A 22,500-nucleotide genomic window follows, 5' to 3' on the forward strand; every position below is an offset into this window, starting at 1 on the left:
GTTGAATCCTCTCTAATACACAACTTTCCTTGTATGAACCTTAGCCCCGGCTTCGTCTCTGTAGATGCCTTCCTCTCCCACTACATTGTAAAATGCTCCAAACTTCATAACACCCATGACTTAACCTGACTCCTCATTTTTTCTTTTTCTTTTTCTTCTTCTCCCTCTTCCCCTTTACTCTTTCCTTTTCTCCTCTGGGTTGTCTTTCTCTCTTCTGTCTCGTGTTTCTGTTCCTTCTTCACTTATTTCACCACTTCCCTTTTCACGCACCTCTGTGCGCTTGCTCTCCCTCTGTGGGCACCTAGCTCTCTTGCAGTGCTCCCCTTCCTTTGTATTTGACTGGCTCGTCCTCCTTATTCCCCACTTCTACCACTACTACTACCTCTTCTACTACTACTTCTACTACTACTACTACAACTACTGATGAAATTAAGACACATGTGCGGCGTCTGGTTGTCTTTGTTGTGGACGTTTTGCCATCCAGTGGCTGGCTGGATGGTGAAACGTCTACGATAGGGATGCCCGGGTGTTGCGCATGTGTCTTAATTTCATCTTGTCGGTATTATGTACCATTCTTGTACTACTATTACTACTACTACCACCACCTCTTCTTGGCTATATATAGCCGTCCTGCCCCACTTCTGGTCATTGTGACTTTGTAAATGGTCCCAGTCGGACCGAAACGTCGTCGTAAGCTTCTCTCTTTCATGTGCGGGTTATTTGTGTATCGTTCCAGTCACGGTATTGTGCCTTTTTTGTTATTTATGTTAGGGGTACATATAGTGCCTCTGCTCACTCTCTCAGGACCCATGGAGAGATGTTATCTGGTCCCATTGCCTTTGAGGTATCTAGCTCACTTAGAAGCCTCTTCACTTATTCGTTTTTTTTTTTTTTTTTTTTTTGTGTGTGTTTGTTTCTCTCTGCATGTTTGTGTGTACACTTGCCTAGTTGTGGTTGCAGGGGTCGAGTCACAGCTCCTGGCCCCGTCTCTTCACTGGCGACTACTCGGTCAGTCTTCCCACACCATTAGCTTTATCATACCTCTTCTTAAAGCTATATATGGATCCTGCTGTGTGTCTGTCTGTTGTTGTCTGTCTGTTGTCTGTCTGTCTGTTGTCTGTGTTGTCTGTCTGTTGTCTGTCTGTTGTCTGTGTCTGTTGTCTGTCTGTCTGTTGTCTGTCTGTCTGTTGTCTGTGTCTGTTGTCTGTCTGTCTGTTGTCTGTCTGTTGTCTGTCTGTTGTCTGTCGTCTGTCTGTTGTCTGTGTTGTTGTCTGTGTTGTTGTCTGTCTGTTGTTGTCCTGTCTGTTGTTTGTCTGTCTGTTGTTTGTCTGCTGTTGTTTGTCTGCTGTTGTCTGTCTGTTGTTGTCTGTCTGTTGTTGTCTGTCTGTTGTTGTCTGTTGTCTGTCTGTTGTTGTCTGTCTGTTGTTGTCTGTCTGTTGTTGTCTGTCTGTTGTTGTCTGTCTGTTGTTGTCTGTCTGTTGTTGTCTGTCTGTTGTCTGTCTGTCTGTTGTCTGTTTGTCTGTTGTCTGTCTGTCTGTTGTCTGTCTGTCTGTTGTCTGTCTGTCTGTTGTCTGTCTGTTGTTGTCTGTCTGTTGTTGTCTGTCTGTTGTTGTCTGTCTGTTGTTGTCTGTTGTTGTCTGTCTGTTGTTGTCTGTCTGTTGTTGTCTGTCTGTTGTTGTCTGTCTGTTGTTGTCTGTCTGTTGTTGTCTGTATCTGTGTGTCTGTCTTCATTTGTCTGTGTCTGTCTGCCTGTGCATCTCTCTGCCTGTCTACCTATCTACCTGGAGGGTATTCCGGGGATCAACGCCCCCACGAGCCAGTCCACAATCATGACCACAATTGCTGTGTGTGTGTGTGTTTTACATACACTAGACTCATAACTCATACAATCATAACTCACGTCTTCAATAACTCGATATTTCCATTTTGTAAAAGTCCAAGACCATTGAAAAAAATTGTTTTGATGAGCAGTGACCAAGTATTCAATGTTAATGAGACAGTCATATTATAAGAAGGAAGATGACACAGAATTTACATCAGCAAGCAAGATAAAATTATACCTAGTTTTAAGACAGGCAAGGACTGTTTTAGCTTGCTTCTGTATGCTAATGCATCAGGTGATTTAAAGTGCTAGCCTCTTTATTTATTGCTCCAAGAATCCCCATGCTTGTTATTTGGCAGTCTAACCAAACAGCATGGATGAGTGAGGCCTTATTTATTGACTGTTTCAAAATTATTTTATTCCTTCAGTCAAGATGTACCTGTAGAAAAAACTCACTGAAAGTTCTTTTCACTTTTAATAATTCTTGTAGTCATTCTCATCTCTCATAGGATGTGGACTCAATGTGAATGCACTGTTTTTACCCCCAAGTTCAACATATCTGATACAATCAATGGATCAAGGAATAGGACATTTAAGTACCACTCCACACTCAGGATGGTGTAAAACCTCCTCACAGCAATGGATGACAACTCAATACAAGTAGGCTGTAGAAAATTATGGCCTAGAGTGGTGAATAGTTTCACAGGTTTTTCCCTCAATAAACAATCAGGTTCAAGAAGCAATCAGGTTCAGGAAACTGTGGATATGACGAGAAGTGTGCCAAGTGAGGGCTTTAAAGATATGAAAGCAGAAGAATTATTTAAATGAACCCTTCAGTGATGAGGATAATGAACAAGCTGCAGAAGAAATTCTGGAGGAGCTCAATTTGCAGATAAAAGGAAATTCCTCTGAGCATCCTACATTCCACAAATCTCTCTCAGTTTATGCTTTAGATGTGTTTTAGGCCCATGGCAATGTAATAAGCTCAATCATTCCATCAATATTTACTTGGCTATGGTACATCACATTCCCTCAACATTACTAGGCTGGGGTCCCTCACACTCCCTCAGGATTACTAGGCTGGGGTCCCTCACACTCCCTCAACATTACTTGGCTAGGGTCCCTCACACTCCCTCAACATTACTAGGCTGGGGTCCTTCACACTCCCTCAACATTACTAGGCTGGGGTCCCTCACACTCCCTCAACATTACTTGGCTAGGGTCCCTCACACTCCCTCAACATTACTTGGCTGGGGCCCCTCGCACTCCCTCAACATTACTTGGCTGGGGCCCCTCGCACTCCCTCAACACTACTTGGCTGGGGTCCCTCACCCTTCAATATTACTTGGCTGGGGTCCCTCACCCTTCAATATTACTTGGCTGGGGTCCCTCACCCTTCAACATTACTAGGCTGGGGTCCCTCACACTTCACTTCCTTAATATTACTTTGTTGGGGTCCCTCAACATTACTTGGATAGTCCCTCACACTCCCTCAACATTACTAGGCTCAGGTTGCTCACACTCCCTCAACATTACTAGGCTGGGGTCCCTCACACTCCCTCAACATTACTAGGCTCAGGTTGCTCACACTCCCTCAACATTACTAGGCTGGGGTCCCTCACAATCCCTCAACATTACTAGGCTGGGGTCCCTCACAATCCCTCAACATTACTAGGCTGGGGTCCCCTCACCCTCCCTCAACATTAGTACTATAGGCTGCCATAATAAGGATCTTCCCTATGCTTGGAGAACTATGCCTATCTGCAAATGCACTCTGCATAGCTTGAAATACTAATAGAATTAGGACATTACATAACAGAGAATATTCTTTAAGTGAACTAGCATAATACCTAAACACCAAAATATACCTGAGCACCTAAATAGGTAAGCTTAAGCTGGGGTCCCCTAACACTCCCTCAACATTAATAAGCTGGAGTCCTTCACACTTCAGCAATTTCTAGGATAATCACTAAGGTTCTCAGTCAAGAGTCACTGGTCTCCCTGGGGTATTTGCTGTTCTCCCTGGGGTATTTGAGCCTGTCACTACTGGAACTTGCAACACACACCCGAAGACCCTTTCCCATCAGTGCCCAATGCAACTCTCGAATAATATGTAATACCACTGCAAATTTGTGCACATAGAAGGAGCACAAAAACTTTCCCTATTTTTTTCAGTTTTTCACTTTCATTTCCAACATAAAATTTTAAAAGCACATTTTGTGTTAAATACACAATTCTCTGGTCTTTGAACAATCTACTGAAACATCAGGGAGTATGTTAACACTATAATCTAGTTAACCTTGAGGTCACTAAAGAATTAAACAAAAATTGCCTATAAGTACTCACGCCTTTCACAGCAGCATAAACTGGGACGTGTATCTCTGGGTAGCTACCAAGGCCAGAACTCCTTAACCTAGAAGCAGCCTCACTGCTAGGGGCAACCACACCTGAGCAAGACAGCCCCTCCTGTGCCACCTGTAATGCACAACCTCTATCTCAGACATCTGTAACCAATACTCAAGTCTATACGGTAAACATGTGGAACTCTCAAACATTTTTATAAATGAAAAATAGAAGACAGGTAAACTAGCAAGTACAGTATAATTTAACAACTGGTGAGAAAACAAAGTACTGTAACTAGAAAATAAATATAAAAGAGCTATCAGAAAAAATAGATACATATATTCAAAGAAATGATAGAAGTTAAAAATTTTATCCATTTTCTTACATTGTATACAGTACTTTTGCCTTTTTTTAAATAAAAGTTCACCACTTTTTATTACATATATTTTCACATTTCATCTTCAATATGTATTTTTTACCACCATAATTAGAACTGCTCAAATAGTTTAAAATTTCTACCTTTTATATTTACCTGGCCTGAGACTGGGCCACAAGGACAGTGACTCCAGGTAAATCAACTCCAGATAGACTGATACATTTTTATATTTTCCTATTGTTCTCCTTTAAATACCAAGTTTTAATTAGGTTTTTTGTTTATGCATACAAATACTGACCTTAAACTCAACCTCATATACAACAATGAACAGCCTACTGAGCATAACTGCAAATACTACAGAGCAAACAATGCTAAAAGCATCTTTAGTAAAAACAACTCTTTAAATATCTTCAAATACAACATAATATCTCTGTGTACAATGAAAGTATCTCAGCATTGCTTTAGTCACTGAATACCAACATTTCTTTCATTATACTAACAGATCTGATTAAACCATGACTCAGTTATGTATTCAACACATCTTGGTATACAGTTACCCATAACTGTATACCCAGGTGTGTATATTGTATCTCTGCTCAATTTATCTGTAATAAAAATAATGAAGCATTTTAGAGAATCCCTCACACCAAGATATTACTAAACTTCAGTGACAATCCGAGGAACATGATAATAAAAAACAAATTCAATCAAAATTACTTACCGTAATAATTATTAGTGACTTCAAGATAAATCTTTGTATTGTTATATTAAAAATGTACAATACTGTTAGATAAGGCACACATGCAACAATCAGGAATCTTTACTCAAAACATTTCATCTGCACAGGAGGTTTTCTCAGTCCAATACGGAGGCAAGTTTCATAGTGGAGATTGTGAACATCTTAAAAATTACCTCTCCACTTCTTCCACTATCACCAGTATGAATGTCGCCTCTATAATCGACAGAAGCCTGTTGTTCAGGTGAACCATTTTGGTAATAAAGATACCCAAGTGTTGCATGTGTGTCTCATCCATCATGATAAATCTTTGCTGCCCACAGCCAGGCTTCCTGAACAGTTTGTGTTCTTACCTCCTAATGCTCTTAAGTGACAAAACAAACTAAAATCACTGAACCATCTGCTTCTGATCTACATCATATCTGTAGGTATCACAGGCAAGACAGCAAACCACTACCTTACTTTTCTCAATACAAACAATAAAAAAAATTGAAATAAAATATTACTTTCAAATTCCAGAATAATTCATCAATTAACCCCTTGACTGTCGCAACCCCAAATCTTGAGGTGTCTCCTGGTGTCACAAATCCCTCCCCCCCCCCCAAAAAAAAAATCTTATGAAATGATAGAGAATCTTTTCCCGATTGTAATGACACCAAAAGAAAAATTTGATGGAAAACTGACAGAATTACGCTCTTGCAAAGTTAATAACCTCAGCGATATTTACGAATCGGCTATTTTGCCCACTTTGAGCCCTATTTTTGGCTAATTCCATTGTTCCAGTCGACCAAACTCAGCTATTTTTTTAGAACTCCATTTTTTCTATCGACCGAGTACAAGAAACTGCCCATTTACCGATTTCAACTACCCAATAACGTGGTCAGAAATTAGTAATTTGGCCAATTTCACGAAAATTAAAAAATATGACAATTTCAAAATAGGGTCCAGAATGAACAGTGCAGACATTCCTAGCTCTAAAACAACATTTTCTTTGTTCATCATTCACATCTCCAGGCCCCTCTGATATTACTCTTGCTTTCTATTTTGAATTTTTATTCAAACAAAAAATAGAAGATTTACTGTTATGCAGACTATTGCAATATTGTAATAATTGTATAAATAATGTCAACCCATTCATGACTGCATATTAGAATGGCTACTTGGACATATATTGGAAAATGACATCATTTGTTTACTTTTGAACATCAGCAAAAATCAAACATTTCCCCTACTTTGAGCTCCATTTCAAGGTTCTTTTCATAGTAAAACCAATCAAAATCACCTCTATTTCTATAATATGTTTTCCATTCTATCAAATGAGACCAAGAAAACGAGAATACAAATTAAATACTATATGAAAATAGACCACAAAGTCGGCATTTTAATTAAAAGAAAACGGTCAGTTTTTTTTTCTCATTATGCGCTGCATGCTGCAGGATTTTTTTTATATGGTGCAAACTGACCACACAGACCCATTCTCTCACATGTGGGCCTACCAGCTTTCTCCTGCTTGATTTGAAGCCACTAGAATTTATGAGTATATACAGTAAACGTCAAAAACGGTGGCTCGTAAGACGTATATATACGACCAAAACAGTCAAAGGGTTAATAACTTCACTGATCCCATTAAATATAGTGGAACTTTGGTTGTCAAACTTAATGCGTTCCAGATGTCGGTTTGACAACCAAACCAATTTTTTTCCCATAAAAAATGATGCAAATAGAATTAATTCATTACAGACCAAAAGTGATATAATAATAATTTATTAATATAATAATGTGCTAACTACTACATAAAACAATGTATAAAATTATACACCACACTGAAACTGTAAAAATTAATACTTAATGAAAATTTAACTGAAATACTGTCCAGTAACTGAAAATTTAGCTGCCTCTTACCTGTCAGAGGAAAGCTACTGGCAAAATTCTAACGGCTTCAAATCTTGAAGAAGAAGCTGGTAGGCCTACATGCGAGAGAATGGGTCTGCATAGTCACTGTGTGCAGTATTAAAAAAAACCTGCAGCACACAGTGCATAATAAGGGAAAAAAAAAACTGCGACCTTGTTTTTGGTTTAAAACGGCGACTTCGCTGTGCATTTTTGTGTGGTATTTATGGTTGTATTCTCAGTTTCTTGGTCTCATTTGAAAGAGTGGAGATACATTACAGAAACAGAGATGATTTTCAATGGTTTAAATACTAAAAGCAGGACTTGACTTAAGAAATCGTAATGACACGATTTCAAATAAACCATACCCCCGGCCGGGATTGAACCCGCGGTCATAGAGTCTGAAAACTAGTGGCTAACGCGACGGGCTGGAGTTTTGAGACTCTATGACCGCGGGTTCAATCCCGGTCGGGGGTATGGTTTACTAAAAGCAGCTCAAAATTGAACTCAATGTAGCCAGTTGACATGTTTTGTGTTCAAAACATGTCAACTGGCGGGTCTAATATGCATTCGCAAATACACTGATAGTATTTATATAATTATTACAATTATGCAGTAATCTGAATAACAGTAAATTTTCTATTTTTTGTGTGAATAAAAAATTCAAAATGAAAAGCAAGCATAATATAAGAGGGGCCTAAAGACATGACTAATGAACAGATAAAATGTTATTTTAGTGCCAGGAATGTCTGCATTGTTTATGCTGGACCCTATTTTGAAATTAGCTTTCTTAAATTTTGTGTGAAATTGGTCAAAGTAGTAATTTCTAATCACTGTATTGGGCAGTTGAAATAGGTAAAAGGGCAGTTTCTTGTACTCAATCGATAGAATAAAAGAAGTTCTAGCAAAATAGATACAAGTTTAGTTGACTGAACAATGGAACTGGCCCAAAATAGGGCTCAAAGGGGGTGAAATCGCTGATGCATAAATATCGCCAAGACTGCTAACTTCATGATAACGTAATTCCATAAGTTTTCCATCAAATTTCATACTTTTGGTTTCATTACCTTCACAAGATGCACAGCAAAATCTCAAGATATGTTTACAGCACACGCATTAGTCGCTATACTAACCAAGACCCACACTGTGGACTGTCTGGTGATCACATGATCCGAGCATTGTCGGTCGACAACCAAAACTATATACAAAAACCAAATTGAACAAATCAGTTTGAAAACTGATTTGTTCAACAACTAGTCCATTTGACAACCAAGGTTCCACTGTACATAAATTGGTTAAGGGAGACGAGTCTCAATATTACAGTAACAAACTTTGGAGTAGAAAATTTCCTCAACATTGCAAAAATCACCACAGATAACAAATAATTAAAAGGCTAAATAACTCATGACTCACTGAAGACTTAATTAGATCAACTGATAAGAAACATGATAATGAAAATAAGTACAAGTTGAGAGGGAACAACTAAAAGAAAAAACTACATTCTTCACACTATTATAGGAGATATATGAAGAGAGCCACAAAAACTATAAATGTGTGTGTGCAGGAACCTGAGAGAGATGCAGCAGATTACTGGATATACATATATTTCTTTAGTTACCATGTCCTAAGTTAGGGAAAGCATGGTTTCCAGTCTTTTCTTACAGTTATCCAGAATTTGCATACCCTCCCTTCCTCAGTAAGAGAAAGTAACCATCTAGAAATGATTCTCCAAGTTAGCATACTCAGAAAAGGACTCGAGGAGAAAAAAAAACTCGGGGACAAGAAATGGATTCAAGATGAAATGAACTTGGATGAAGAAACAAACTTTGGAGAGAAGAAAAAAAAAAAAGGGGGGGGGGGGGGAGGAATGTACTGAGGGAGAGGAAATAAGTCAGGGAGGAGGAATGCACTCAGGGGCAAGGAACGGACTGAGAGAGGAGGAATGGACTCAGGGAGAAGTAATGGGCACAGGGAGGAAGAACAGTCTCAGGAACAAAGAACACATTCAGGAAAGATGAACACTTGGGAAGAAGAAACATTCTTGGGAAGGAGGAATATGCTTGGGAAGGAGGAATATGCAAGGAAAGGAGGAATGTATTCAGTAAAGAGGAATGCACTCAAGAAGGGGGAATGTGCTCATAGAGGAAAACCTCCAGTACACATTCCAATGTAAACAGAACAAAACTCATGAAGTTAACAGCACCTTGTAAAAATTTATTTAAGGTTACCTTCAAGAGTTACAAGGGCAAATTAGCACCTTAAGTATTTGTCCAACCTTTTCAACATACTAGCCAGGCTATTATATAAGTGAAGCACTCACCCTTGACTTACACTAAGAAACAAAGGAGGAAAATAATCATCAATCACAAAACACGTAAAAAAAAATAGAACGAAGAGATACGAAAGCACAAAAAATGTCAATAAAAAAAGTGTTGAACTATGTAAAAGGATTAAGTGGAGGCAGATAAAATAGATCATCAAATGACACTGCAATTAGAATTTAGAAATGAACTTTTAATTGGACAACAGGGAAATCTCAAGTGGTATCTCATGAAAAACTGTTTGGGTAAGCAAATAACAGTGCTGAAGTTTTTGATAAAGATGAAGTATGAATGTTAATATTTCTTTTATTGATTCATTTAACAAAAAAAATAAACATTATTTCACTGAAAATTATAAACAATTAAATGGAATCTGTCTTGCCTTTTAAGCAAAACTATCAGTAACTCTTCAGTAAAATTCTGGCTTGTGCTGAGGATTCTGCATTATTTGTCATTTTTTTTTTTTTTTTTTTTTTACTTTAAAAAGATCGAGAACATTTTACTTTGTTTCATAGTGGAGAGGCTGCACTCTGTAGATACAGTCATAGTGGACAGAAGGAGAACTGAGAGTATATACACTCTACTTGCCTTGCCTAAATCTCTAGTAAAAGGTTTCTGATCACAGAAAATATTGAGGAAAAATTCCAACATTAAAATGCTTGTCACAGCATATTAGATTGATATGCGTCCTATTTATATAGTTTTGAGAAAAGACAGTTAATATAATCTAAATGAACAGTTTTCATCTTTCATCTTGCAGTAGCACATTCTACCCAGCACAAGGGCAGAAAATAAATTACAAATTCAATGTTGCATATTCCAGGGACACACTTTCAAGTGGCAAGACCTGTCTTTTTTTTTTTTCTAACAAACAGGTCATATCCCAGCAAGGCAGGATGACCTAAAAAGAAAAATGAAAGTATTTTCTTTTAAATTTAGCAATTTATACAGAAGATGGGGTTACTAGCCCCTTGCTCCCGGCATTTTAATTACCACTTACGACACACATGGTTTATGGAGGAAGAATTCTTTTCTGCTTTCCCTGTCTTCCTCCAGTCTTGTAAGTTTCAAAAGTCTCAACTCCTATTTACACCAGCATTAAATTCACCAAGATATAAATAACAAAAATGCAGATTATAAATAGTTATATAGTAGTATATTAATTAAACAAAGAGACTTTAATTTTGAAGGGAAGAATTTTTATAGGATAAGCAATGCTTAGCTTGCTACTTACGAATACACACCACCAGGTATTTTCTATTATTTCTCCCGAGTAACATTTCAGTGAATACCCGAGATCAAGTCAGCTGAACTGGAATATATTATAATTATTTTACTGTAATACAATAAGAGTTTATGTTTAGTATACAGCACAGTACTCATCATATTCTTACCTGATATATTCTCGACTCCCATGATGGGAAGCGGTGTAAGGGTGGAGTGGGGGGCTTTTCACCATTGGTTTCCGTATCTCCCGGCCAACGAGAGTGGTCACAGCTGGGTGTATAAATCTCGCTGTAGTCATGAGCCTCATCCTTGGCTCTAGATCTTCTGCCATCATCACTCAAGTGGCTATCACCTGACCGTGCAAGCTGACTAGAATCAGTGCTCTCTGTATTGTCATACCCATCCAGCTCTAGGTCAAGACTGTCAGCACTCTTTGTAACATAAGCTGGCACACTTCCTCCTTTCTTGAGGTGCTTGGTGCGTGGCTGAGGCACAGGCTTCCGTGGACTATCTCCTCTACTGCCTGCCCGGGAACCACTTCTAGGTAAGCTGCCTGTACTTTGTGTAAGACTGTTGAGCATTACTTCTAGGGGACTCTTAGGACTTAGACTCTGAGGAGTCTCTAGGTCCACTGAGCCAGAGTCCACTCGAGAGTCTCTCGTTCTCTTCTCATCATCATATCTTCTTTCCAAACCTGTGCGTGGAAGTCCATTATGTCGAGACTTGAAGTGAATTTCACCGTAGTTAGCATCTGTGTCACTAGAACTGGCTCTTCTTAGTCCAGCCGGTGATCTTGGGGCAGCAAAACAATATAATTAATTATAGTACTCATATCCTAATTCAAATGGGAAAACATCAACAGATAATTAATACATGTTTGGGCATGTATTTTCAGGCAACAGAATAATGACTTGCATTAGTATTTTAGTGCAATGTTATAACTATATCAACAAACAAGTAATTTTCCTCATTTAATTGCTGGAGAGAGAGAGACACTCACTCACTCACACACACACACACACACACACACACACACAGACACACACACACACACACACACACTGTACTCACCTACGTGTAGTTGCAGGGGTTGAGTCACAGCTCCTGACCCTGCCTTTTCAGTGTGAGTGTGAGAGTGTGAGTGTGAGTGTGAGTGTGAGTGTGAGTGTGAGTGTGTGTGTGTGTGTGTGTGTGTGTGTGTGTGTGTGTGTGTGTGTGTGTGAGTGTGAGTGTGAGTGTGAGTGTGAGTGTGAGTGTGTGAGTGAGTGTGAGTGTGAGTGTGAGTGTGAGTGTGAGTGTGTGAGTGAGTGTGTGTGTGTGTGTGTGTGTGTGTGTGTGTGTGTGTGTGTGTGTGTGTGTGTGTGTGTGTACTCACCTATTTGTACTCACCTATTTGTGGTTGCAGGGGTCGAGTCCTAGCTCCTGGCCCCGCCTCTTCACCGGTTGCTACTAGACCCTCTCTCTCCCCGCTCCATGAGCTTTATCAAACCTCGTCTTAAAACTGTGTATGGTTCCTGCCTCCACTACGTCATTTTCTAGGCTATTCCACTGCCTTACAACTCTATGACTGAAGAAATACTTCCTACTATCTCTCTGACTCATTTGTGTCTTCAACTTCCAATTGTGGCCTCTTGTTTCTGTGTCCCCTCCCTGGAACATCCTGTCCTTGTCCACCTTGTCTATTCCACCCAGTATTTTATATGTCGTTATCATGTCTCCCCTGACCCTCCTGTCCTCCAGTGTCGTCAGGCCGATTTCCCTTAATCTTTCTTCATAGGACATTCCCCTTAGCTCTGGAACTAACCTTGTTGCAAACCTTTGTACTTTCTCTAGTTTCTTGACGTGTGTGTGTGTGTGTGTGTGAGAGAGAGAGAGAGAGATATTTATAGTTTAAAGTGTGCAATATTAAGTGGGTTTTGCAATTCAATGTAAATGCTGTAATGGAGTAACTAAGGGTAAAGTAATTCACATTTCACTTATTCTGAGCATCTACATATACATTAAGACAATACAGTGGTCCCCCGAGATTCGTGAGCCTTGCTCTCTGTGAATTTCAATTTTTGGCAACTTTTTTCATCAAAACTTAGCCTCGCGCTTCATGATTTGCCTTGCAATTCGTCCATCATATGGAACACGTCCAAGCGATCTTCCAGCAGCCGGGCGTACACAAAGGCACCCACACAACATTCAGAGTAAATGTGGCACTGTTCCTGGGCGAGTGACCATCACCCCATGCGTTCATATGACACATTTTGTAATCATTGTTTTGTGCTTGTAACTGCTAAATAAGCCACCATGGGCCCAAAGAAAGCTTCTAGTGCCAACCTTTTGGTAAAGAACGTGAGAAACACAACAGAATTAAAGAAAAACTTTAAAGAAAAATACAAAAGTGGTGGTGGTAGAGGGTGGTAGTAGAGGGTAGTAGTGATGGTGGTAGTGATGGTGGTAGTGATGGTGGCAGAAGGTGGTAGTGATGGTGGTAGAGGGTGGTTGTGATGGTGGTAGATAGGGTGGTAGTGGTTGTGATGGTGGTAGAGATGGTGGTAGAGATGGTGGTAGAGGGTGGAAGCGGTTGTGATGGTGGTAGAGTGTGGTTGAAATGGTGGTAGAGAGGGTGGTAGTGATGGTGGTAGAGGGTGGTTGTGATGGTGGTAGAGAGGCTGGTAGAGAGGGTGGTAGAGAGGGTGGTAGAGAGGGTGGTAGAGGGTGGTGGTGGTTGTGATGATGGTAGAGGGTGGTGGTGGTTGTGACGATGGTAGAGGGTGGTGGTGGTTGTGATGATGGTAGAGGGTGGTTGTGATGATGGTAGAGGGTGGTGGCGGTTGTGATGATGGTAGAGGGTGGTGGCGGTTGTGATGATGGTAGAGGGTGGTGGCGGTTGTGATGATGGTAGAGGGTGGTGGCGGTTGTGATGATGGTAGAGGGTGGTGGCGGTTGTGATGATGGTAGAGGTTGATTGTGATGGTGGTAAAGGGTGGCAGAGATGGTGGTAGAGGGTGGTAGAGATGGTGGTAGAGGGTAGTAGAGATGGTGGTAGAGGGTGGCAGTGATGGTGGTAGAGGATGGCAGTGATGGTGGTAGAGGATGGTGGTAGAGAGTGGTAGTGATGGTGGTAGAGGGTGGTAGTGATGGTGGTAGAGGGTGGTAGTGATGGTGGTAGAGGGTGGTGGTGGCTGTGATGATGGTAGAGGGTGACTGTGATGGTGGTAGAGGGTGACTGTGATGGTGGTAGAGGGTGGTAGAGATGGTGGTAGAGGGTGGTAATGATGGTAGAGGGTGGTAGAGAGGGTGGTAGAAGGTGGTGGTGAAGGTGGTTGAGGGTGGTTGTTGCGGCCCCCTGCCAAACTAGCGGTTAAATAGTTAACCTGCCGGCCGGCAGTACCACTGGGTACGTCATCAAACCCAATGTGGGGACTGCTGAGCCGGCCTTAGAGCAGTAAGTTCCTGAGTGCCTCACGGTGCACATCTAAGCAGTAGGTACCTGACCACCTAAGGGTACAGTCTACTGGCTTTAGTAACAGTATGTACCTGAGCGCCTCAGGATACGCACCTAAGCAGTAGGTACCTGAACACCTAAGGGTACACGTCTACTGGCTTTAGCAACAGTATGTACCTGAGCGCCGCACTGTACGCACCTAAGCAGTAGGTACCTGAACTCCTCAGGGTACACATCTACGCAGTAGGTACCTGACCACCTAATCGTACCTATCTACTGGCGTTAGAAGAACCGCTCACCGCAGCTCACTGAGTCTGTTGGCCTCAGTTACTTGACGGCCGCATTCAGTGAGCTTGCAGCATGGTGTTCGGCTAGCAGTGTGTCAACCGGCTTTGGAGAGGATTTACTGGACTACCGGTGATGTCTGTGGACTCACTGTCTACGCTGATCAACTGTGGGCCGGAGTCATCAGATGCTGTTTAGTGGGACATTACATGAAGAAAAGGTTGGAGTGTTACACTGAACTGGGCCAGGACCGTAGTGTGACACTTAGGGACGTATGATGGAGTGGAACACTGAGATATGCACAGGACCGTAGTGGAACACTGAGATGAAAAGGGTGTCGTGGGACACTGAAGATGGCCTGGTTGTAGTGTACACTGAATAGTGTCATGTGACTGGCCTCGACCGGATAAGTGTCGTGAGAAGCAGTTGATTGTAATTTATTATTATACAAATGTTATTTATAATTTATTATTTTAGCATAGAGATATATGTAGTGTCAAGAGAGTTGTATCCTGTGTAGGGTCACGAATAATTATTTATTATTTTAGTTAGATGCTAATTATAATTTATTATAGTAACATGTACATATCATATATCATAGTTCAAATACCTCTAGACCAAAGATAGTTGATTTTTATATATTAAAGATTAATTGATTTTAATGTGTGTATTTATGTATCCCGAACTCTTTATTACAAAAGGAGTAAATCTTGCTATCATCTTTTAAAAATTACTTTTTTGTAATAGTGGTATTGGTTGTGATGGTGGTTGAGGGTGGTATTGGTTGTGATGGTGGTTGAGGGTGGTATTGGTTGTGATGGTGGTAGAGAGTGGTTGTAATGGTGGTAGAGAGTGGTTGTAATGGTGGTAGAGAGTGGTTGTAATGGTGGTAGAGAGTGGTTGTAATGTTGGTAGAGAGTGGTAATGATGGTGGTAGAGGGGGTGGTAGTGATGGTGGTAGAGGGTGGTGGTGGTTGTGATGATGGTAGAGGGTGGTAGAGATGGTGGTAGAGGGTGGTAGAGAGGGTGGTAGAAGGTGGTAGTGATGGTGGTAGAGTGGGTGGTAGTGGTGGTAGAGAGGGTGGTAGAGATGGTGGTAGAGAGGGTGGTAGAGAGGGTGGTAGGGGTAGTGATGGTGGTAGAGGGTGGTAGTGATGGTGGTAGAGGGTGGTTGTGATGGTGGTAGAGGGTGGTTGTGATGGTGGTAGAGGGTGGTTGTGATGGTGGTAGAGGGTGGTAGAGAGTGGTAGTCATGGTGGTAGAGGGTGGTAGAGAGTGGTAGTCATGGTGGTAGAGGGTGGTAGTGATGGTGGTAGAGGGTGGTAGTGATGGTGGTAGAGGGTGGTAGTGATGGTGGTAGAGGGTGGTAGTGATGGTGGTAGAGGGTGGTAGTGATGGTGGTAGAGGGTGGTAGTGATGGTGGTAGAGGGTGGTAGTGATGGTGGTAGAGGGTAGAGCTGCAAGAGCTCTCTGGACAGGTTTTTGTGCGACAGGGGTCCAGTGACTTCTCCATCCTCTCCTCTCCACCCATTTTCCATACACCAACAAGAGTCTTCAATAAAGGTAAGTGTGATGTTATTATTGTTTTATACTTGATTTCTCATTCTTTTCTGTATGTTAAATCTATATTTAATCTATAAAAAAAATAATTTTTGTTAATACTTTTGGGTGTCTGGAATGGATTAATTGGATTTACAATATTTCTGATGGGGAAAATGGTTTCGACATTCGTGAATTTCAATTTTCGGCAGACTCTCTGTAACGGATTAATCACAAAACTCGGAGGCCCACTGTATAATAATCCAAAAAATACCTTTTATACCACCTTATACTTCAAAAATATCTTCCTAGCTAACCTCACTTTAACCCTTAACCCTTTCAGGGTCCGTCCCGTAGATCTATGGCTTTACGGTGAGTGTCCAAACCGTAGATCTACGCCATGAGCTCAGCTCACTCTGATAAACTGAGTGGTACATTTGGGCCTAGATATGAGAGAATACATCTATGTGGTATGTGTGCACCACATAAAACAGATCCTGCAGCACACTGTGTATAATGAGAGAAAAAAACTGAAATCATGATTTTTCGATTAAAACAGCAACTTTGCAGTGTTTTTTCGTATGTTTTTTATAGTTGTATTTGCGATTTCTTGGTCTCATTTGATAGAATGGAAGACATATTACAGAAATAGAGATAATTTTGATTGGTTTTAGCACTGGAAATGGTTTGAAACTGAGCTCAAAGTAGCGGAAATGTTAAATTTTTGCCGATATTCAAGAGTAAACAAACGACCTCACACGTCTAATACACGTCAGCTGGTGGGTCTAATACACATTCACAAATATGGTGATGATATTTATACAATTATTACAGTATTGCATAACAGTAAATCTTCTATTTTTTGGTGTGAATAAAAATTCATTATGTGAATAAAAAATCAAAATGGAATTTATTTGTAAAGCCTCAAAACATAACTAATGAACAGAGGAAATGTTAGTTTAGTGCCAGGAATGCCTACATTGTTTATTCTGGACCCTATTTTGAAATTGGAATATTTTGAACTTTGTGTTAAATTGGCCAAATTAACAATTTCCGATCACTTTATTTTGTAGTTGAAACAGTTGACTTGGCGATTTCTTGTGCTCAATCGATAGAATAGAAGTAATACTAGTGAAATAGCTAAGAATTTAGTTGATTGGAATAATGTAATTGGCCTAAAATGGGAGTCAAAGTCGGCAAAATCGCCGATTCGTAAATATCGCGGACACATCAAAATTCGCGAGAGCATAATTTCGTCAATTTTCCACCAAATTTCGTACTTTTTGTTTTATTACCTTCACAAAAAGATTCTCTACGATTTCATAAGAAAAAATATTTTTTTTTTTTTAAATTCTTGGACACTGGGCCGTGACTCCAGATTTGGGCCTTGGACCCTGAAAGGGTTAAACTGTCCAAACTTAGGTCTACATTAACATGCGTAGGGCTCCGACCTTGATTTTCCACATTTGTGGTTGTGATGGTGGTAGGGGGTTGTTGTGATGGTGGTAGAGGGTGCTAGAGATGGTGGTAGAGGGTAGTATTGGTTGTGATGGTGGTAGAGAGTGGTTGTAATGGTGGTAGAGAGTTGTAATGATGGTGGTAGAGGGGGTGGTAGTGATGGTGGTAGAGGGGGTGGTAGTGATGGTGGTAGAGGGTGGTGGTGGTTGTGATGATGGTAGAGGGTGGTAGAAATGGTGGTAGAAATGGTGGTAGAGGGTGGTAGAGAGGGTGGTAGAGAGGGTGGCAGAGGGTGGCAGAGGGTGGTAGAGGGTGGTAGAGGGTGGTAGAGGGTGGTAGAGAGGGTGGTAGAAGGTGGTAGTGATGGTGGTAGAGTGGGTGGTAGTGGTGGTAGAGAGGGTGGTAGAGAGGGTGGTAGAGAGGGTGGTAGAGATGGTGGTAGAGATGGTGGTAGAGATGGTGGTAGAGATGGTGGTAGAGATGGTGGTAGAGAGGGTGGTAGAGAGGGTGGTAGAGAGGGTGGTAGAGAGGGTGGTAGAGAGGGTGGTAGAGGGTGGTTGTGATGGTGGTAGAGGGTGGTTGTGATGGTGGTAGAGGGTGGTAGTGATGGTGGTAGAGAGGGAGGTAGTGATGGTCATAGAGGGTGGTAGCGGTTGTGATGGCAGTAGAGGTTGGTAGAGGGTGGTAGTGATGGTGGTAGAGGGTGGTTGTGATGGTGGTAGAGTGTGGTTGTGATGGTAGAGGGTGGTAGTGATGGTGGTAGAGGGTGGTAGAGGGTGGTAGTGATGGTGGTAGAGGATTGTAGTGATGGTGGTAGAGGGTGGTAGTGGTTGTGATGGTGGTAAAGGGTGGTAGTGATGGTGGTAGAGGGTGGTAGTGATGGTGGTAGCGTGGTTGTGATGGTGGTAGAGTGGTTGTGATGGTGGTAGTGGTTCTGATGGTGGTAGTGGTTCTGATGGTGGAGGAGGGTGGTACTGGTTGTGATGGTGGTAGAGGGTGGTAGTGATGGTGGTAGAGGACAGAGCTGCAAGAGCTCTCTGAACAGCTTTATGTGCAACAGGGGTCCAGTGACTCCTCCATCCTCTCCCATCCTCCCATCTTCCATACACCACCAAGAGTCTTCAATAAAGGCAAGTGTGATGTTATTATTGTTATATACTTGATTTCTCATTCTTTTCTGTATGTAAATCTATATTTAATCTATAAAAAAAATAATTTTTGTTAATACTTTTGGGTGCCTGGAGCAGATTAATTAAATTTACATTATTTCTTATGGGGAAAATGGTTTCGACATTCGTGAATTCCAACTTTTGGCAGACTCTCTGGAACGGATTAATCACAAAACTCGGGGCCCCGCTGTATAATAATCCAAAAAATACCTTTTATACCACTTTATACTTCAAAAATATCTTCCTAGCTAACCTCACTTTAACCCTTAAACTGTCCAAACTTAGGTCTACATTCACATGCGGAGGGCTCCGACCTTGATTTTCCCCATTTGAAGGCATGTAAAAAAAAAATGCAGATCTATGTTTGGAGCCTGCCGCATGTCAATGTATATCTACGTTTGGACAGTTTAAGGATTAAACTCTAAATTATTACTAAATTAGGTGAAACCCCTACACTGCATATTAACCAGATAAACTACTGTTGAAATTTCTCAAATATTTCTAATAATTCATCCACATGATTTTCTAGACTAACCCTCAATGATGGCGAGTCAAGACATTTGCCCTCTCCTTGGGTAATATAAAGGCATATAACTGTGCAAGTCTTCAATTAGATAACATCTAGCTCAAAAGTCAAATAAGCACATACAGTGGAACCTCTGGTCACGACCATAATTTGTCCCAAAACTCTGGTCGTAATCCAATTTGGTCATGACCCGTACCTAATTTCCCCACTGGATTGTATGTAAATATGATTAATCCATTCCAGACCCCTACAAACCAGTTTTGGCAATCCCGCACCTCCTCCTAACTTCCAAACAACGAATTCTCTGCATTATATTCACACCACACATTGCCCTCAGACATGACATCTCCACTGCCTCCAGCCTTCTCCTCGCTGCAACATTCATCACCCATGCTTCACACCCATATAAGAGCGTTGGTAAAACTATACTCTCATACATTCCCCTCTTTGCCTTCAAGGACAAAGTTCTTTGTCTCCACAGACTCCTAAGTGCACCACTCACCCTTTTCCCCTCATCAATTCTATGATTCACCTCATCTTTCATAGACCCATCCGCTGACACGTCCACTCCCAAATATCTGAATACATTCACCTCCTCCATACTCTCTCCCTCCAATCTGATATCCAATCTTTCATCACCTAATCTTTTTATCCTCATAACCTTACTCTTTCCTATATTCACTATTAATTTTCTTCTTTTGCACACCCTACCAAATTCATCCACCAATCTCTGCAACTTCTCTTCAGAATCTCCCAAGAGCACAGTGTCATCAGCAAAGAGCAACTGTGACAACTCCCACTTTATGTGTGATTCTTTATCTTTTAACTCCATGCCTCTTGCCAAGACCCTCGCATTTACTTCTCTTACAACCCCATCTATAAATATATTAAACAACCACGGTGACATCACACATCCTTGTCTAAGGCCTACTTTTACTGGGAAATAATTTCCCTCTTTCCTACATACTCTAATACCTCCTGAAAAATAAATTGGAACTCAAGTGCCTCCTGGTATTAGACAATGCTCCTGATCATCCTCCAGACTTGGAAGAGCAAATGGTGCCAGAGTTTAGTTTCATCAAAGTCAAGTTTTTGCCTCCTAACACCACTCCTCTCCTCCAGCCCATGGACCAACAGGTCATTTCAAACTTCAAAAAACTGTACATAAAAGCAGCATTTCAAAAGTTCTTTGAAGTGAACTCAGACACTGAATTGACCCTAAGAGAGTTCTGGAAAGATCACTTCAGTATCCTCAGTTGCATAAACCTTGTAGGTAAGGCTTGGGAGGGAGTGACTTCCAGAACTTTGAACTCTGCTTGAAGAAAATTGTGGCCAGAATGTGTACAAGAGAGGGATTTTGAAGGGTTTGGGGCTGAACCTGAAGAGCCTATGCCAGCTGTGGAATCTACTGTGACACTGTGGCCCGGTGGCCTGGTGGCTAAAGCTCCCGCTTCACACACGGAGGGCCCGGGTTCGATTCCCAGCGGGTGGAAACATTTCGACACGTTTCCTTACACCTGTTGTCCTGTTCACCTAGCAGCAAATAGGTACCTGGGTGTTAGTCGACTGGTGTGGGTCACATCCTGGGGGACAAGATTAAGGACCCCAATGGAAATAAGTTAGACAGTCCTCGATGACGCACTGACTTTCTTGGGTTATCCTGGGTGGCTAACCCTCCGGGGTTAAAAATCCGAACGAAATCTTATCTTATCTTATCTGGGGAAATCCATGGGGTTGGAGGTTAGTGGCAAGGGTGTGGAAGAGTTGGTGGAGGATGATGATGAAGAGCTAACCATTACAGAGCTGCAAGAGCTTAAGGTGCAACACCAACAGACCACAGCTCAAGAATTTCCTTCAGAGGAAGAGGAAGAGAGATGGAGGAAGTTGCCTTTTTTGAAGAATAAGGACATTTGTACAATGTGGATTGAAATGCAAACCTTTATGGATGAACATCACCCTGACACAGCTGTTGAAGGCCGTGCTGGCAACATCTACAATTAGTGTTGTGTCCCATTTTAGGGAAATCTTAAAAAGACGCCAGAAACAGGGCTCTCTGGACAGATTTTTGGTGCGACAGGGGTCCAGTGACTTTCAAGTTGGTCCCAATGCCATTAACCCTTTGACTGTCGCAACCCCCAATAATGAGGTGTCTCCTGGTGTCGCAAAATTTAAAAAAAAAAAAATTATTTTTTCTTATGAAATGATAGAGAATCTTTTCCCGAATGTAATGACACCAAAAAAAAAAAACGAAATTTGATGGAAAACTGACGGAATTATGCTCTCGCGAAGTTAGCGACCTCGGCACTGTTTACAAATCGGCGATTTTGCCCACTTTGAGCCCTATTATCGGCTAATTCCATTGTTCCAGTCGCCCAAACTCATAGCTATTTCTTTAGAACTCCATTTTTTCTATCGATTGAGTACAAGAAACTGCCCATTTACCTATTTCAACTACCTAATAATGTGGTCAGAAATTTGCAATTTGGCCAATTTCACGAAAACTAAAAAATATGACAATTTCAAAATAAGGTCCAGAATGAACAATGCAGACATTCCTGGCTCTAAAATAACATTTTCTTTGCTCATCAGTCATGTCTCCAGGCCCCTCTGATATTACTCTTGCTTTCTATTTTGAATTTTTATTCAAACAAAAAATAGAAGACTTACTATTATGCAGACTACTGCAATACTGTAATAATTGTATAGATAACATCAACCCATTCATGACTGCATATTAGAATGGCTAGTTGGACATTTATTGGACAATGGCATCATTTGTTTACTTTTGAACATTGGCAAAAATCAAACATTTCCCCTACTTTGAGCTCCATTTCTAGGTTCTTTTTATAGTAAAATCAATCAAAATCACCTCTATTTCTGTAATATGGTTTCCATTCTATCCAATGAGACCAAGAAAAAGAGAATACAACCATAAATACTATACGAAAATAGACCACAAAGTCGGCATTTTAATTAAAAAAACGTCGGAGTTTTTTTTTTCTCATGCATTGCGTGCTCCAGGATTTTTTTTATATGGTGCACACTGACCACACAGACCCATTCTTCTCACATGTGTGGGCCTACCAGCTTTCTCCTGCTCGATTTGGAAAGCCGCTGAGAGTGAGTATATATACGTCCAAACACGGTACCTGTAAGAAGACGTATATATCGTTCATGCCACTAAAGGGTTAAAAAACAAAGAAGGGAAGTAACCCCTGAAAAGGACTTGCTACCTGAAGACTTTAAGGAAGGGGATTCTCCTTCCAAACAATTGTAAATGCCTCCATCCTCTCCCCTCCTTCCGTTTCATCACTCATCAATACGTCTAACCCATAAACGGTCCAAACGTATATATACGTTTTTACCGCTAGT

At 41.1% G+C, this 22,500-nt stretch overlaps 1 protein-coding gene across 1 annotated transcript in view; it reads right to left on the reverse strand.

Moving 5' to 3' along the window:
* LOC128685932 (uncharacterized protein CG43867) overlaps window positions 1-22,500 on the reverse strand; it is a 1,104,857-nt gene that overhangs the window by 496,088 nt on the left and 586,269 nt on the right. Inside the window, exons 8-9 of the mRNA XM_070083118.1 lie at window positions 10,883-11,507; window positions 4,169-4,297 (exon numbers count right to left, since the gene is read on the reverse strand). Coding sequence (XP_069939219.1) covers window positions 4,169-4,297; window positions 10,883-11,507 — 754 coding nt within the window. The remainder of the gene's footprint in view (window positions 1-4,168; window positions 4,298-10,882; window positions 11,508-22,500) is intronic.

The sequence above is a fragment of the Cherax quadricarinatus genome, chromosome 9 (assembly GCF_038502225.1).
Source record: "Cherax quadricarinatus isolate ZL_2023a chromosome 9, ASM3850222v1, whole genome shotgun sequence".
Classification (NCBI taxonomy): Eukaryota; Metazoa; Arthropoda; class Malacostraca; order Decapoda; family Parastacidae; genus Cherax; species Cherax quadricarinatus.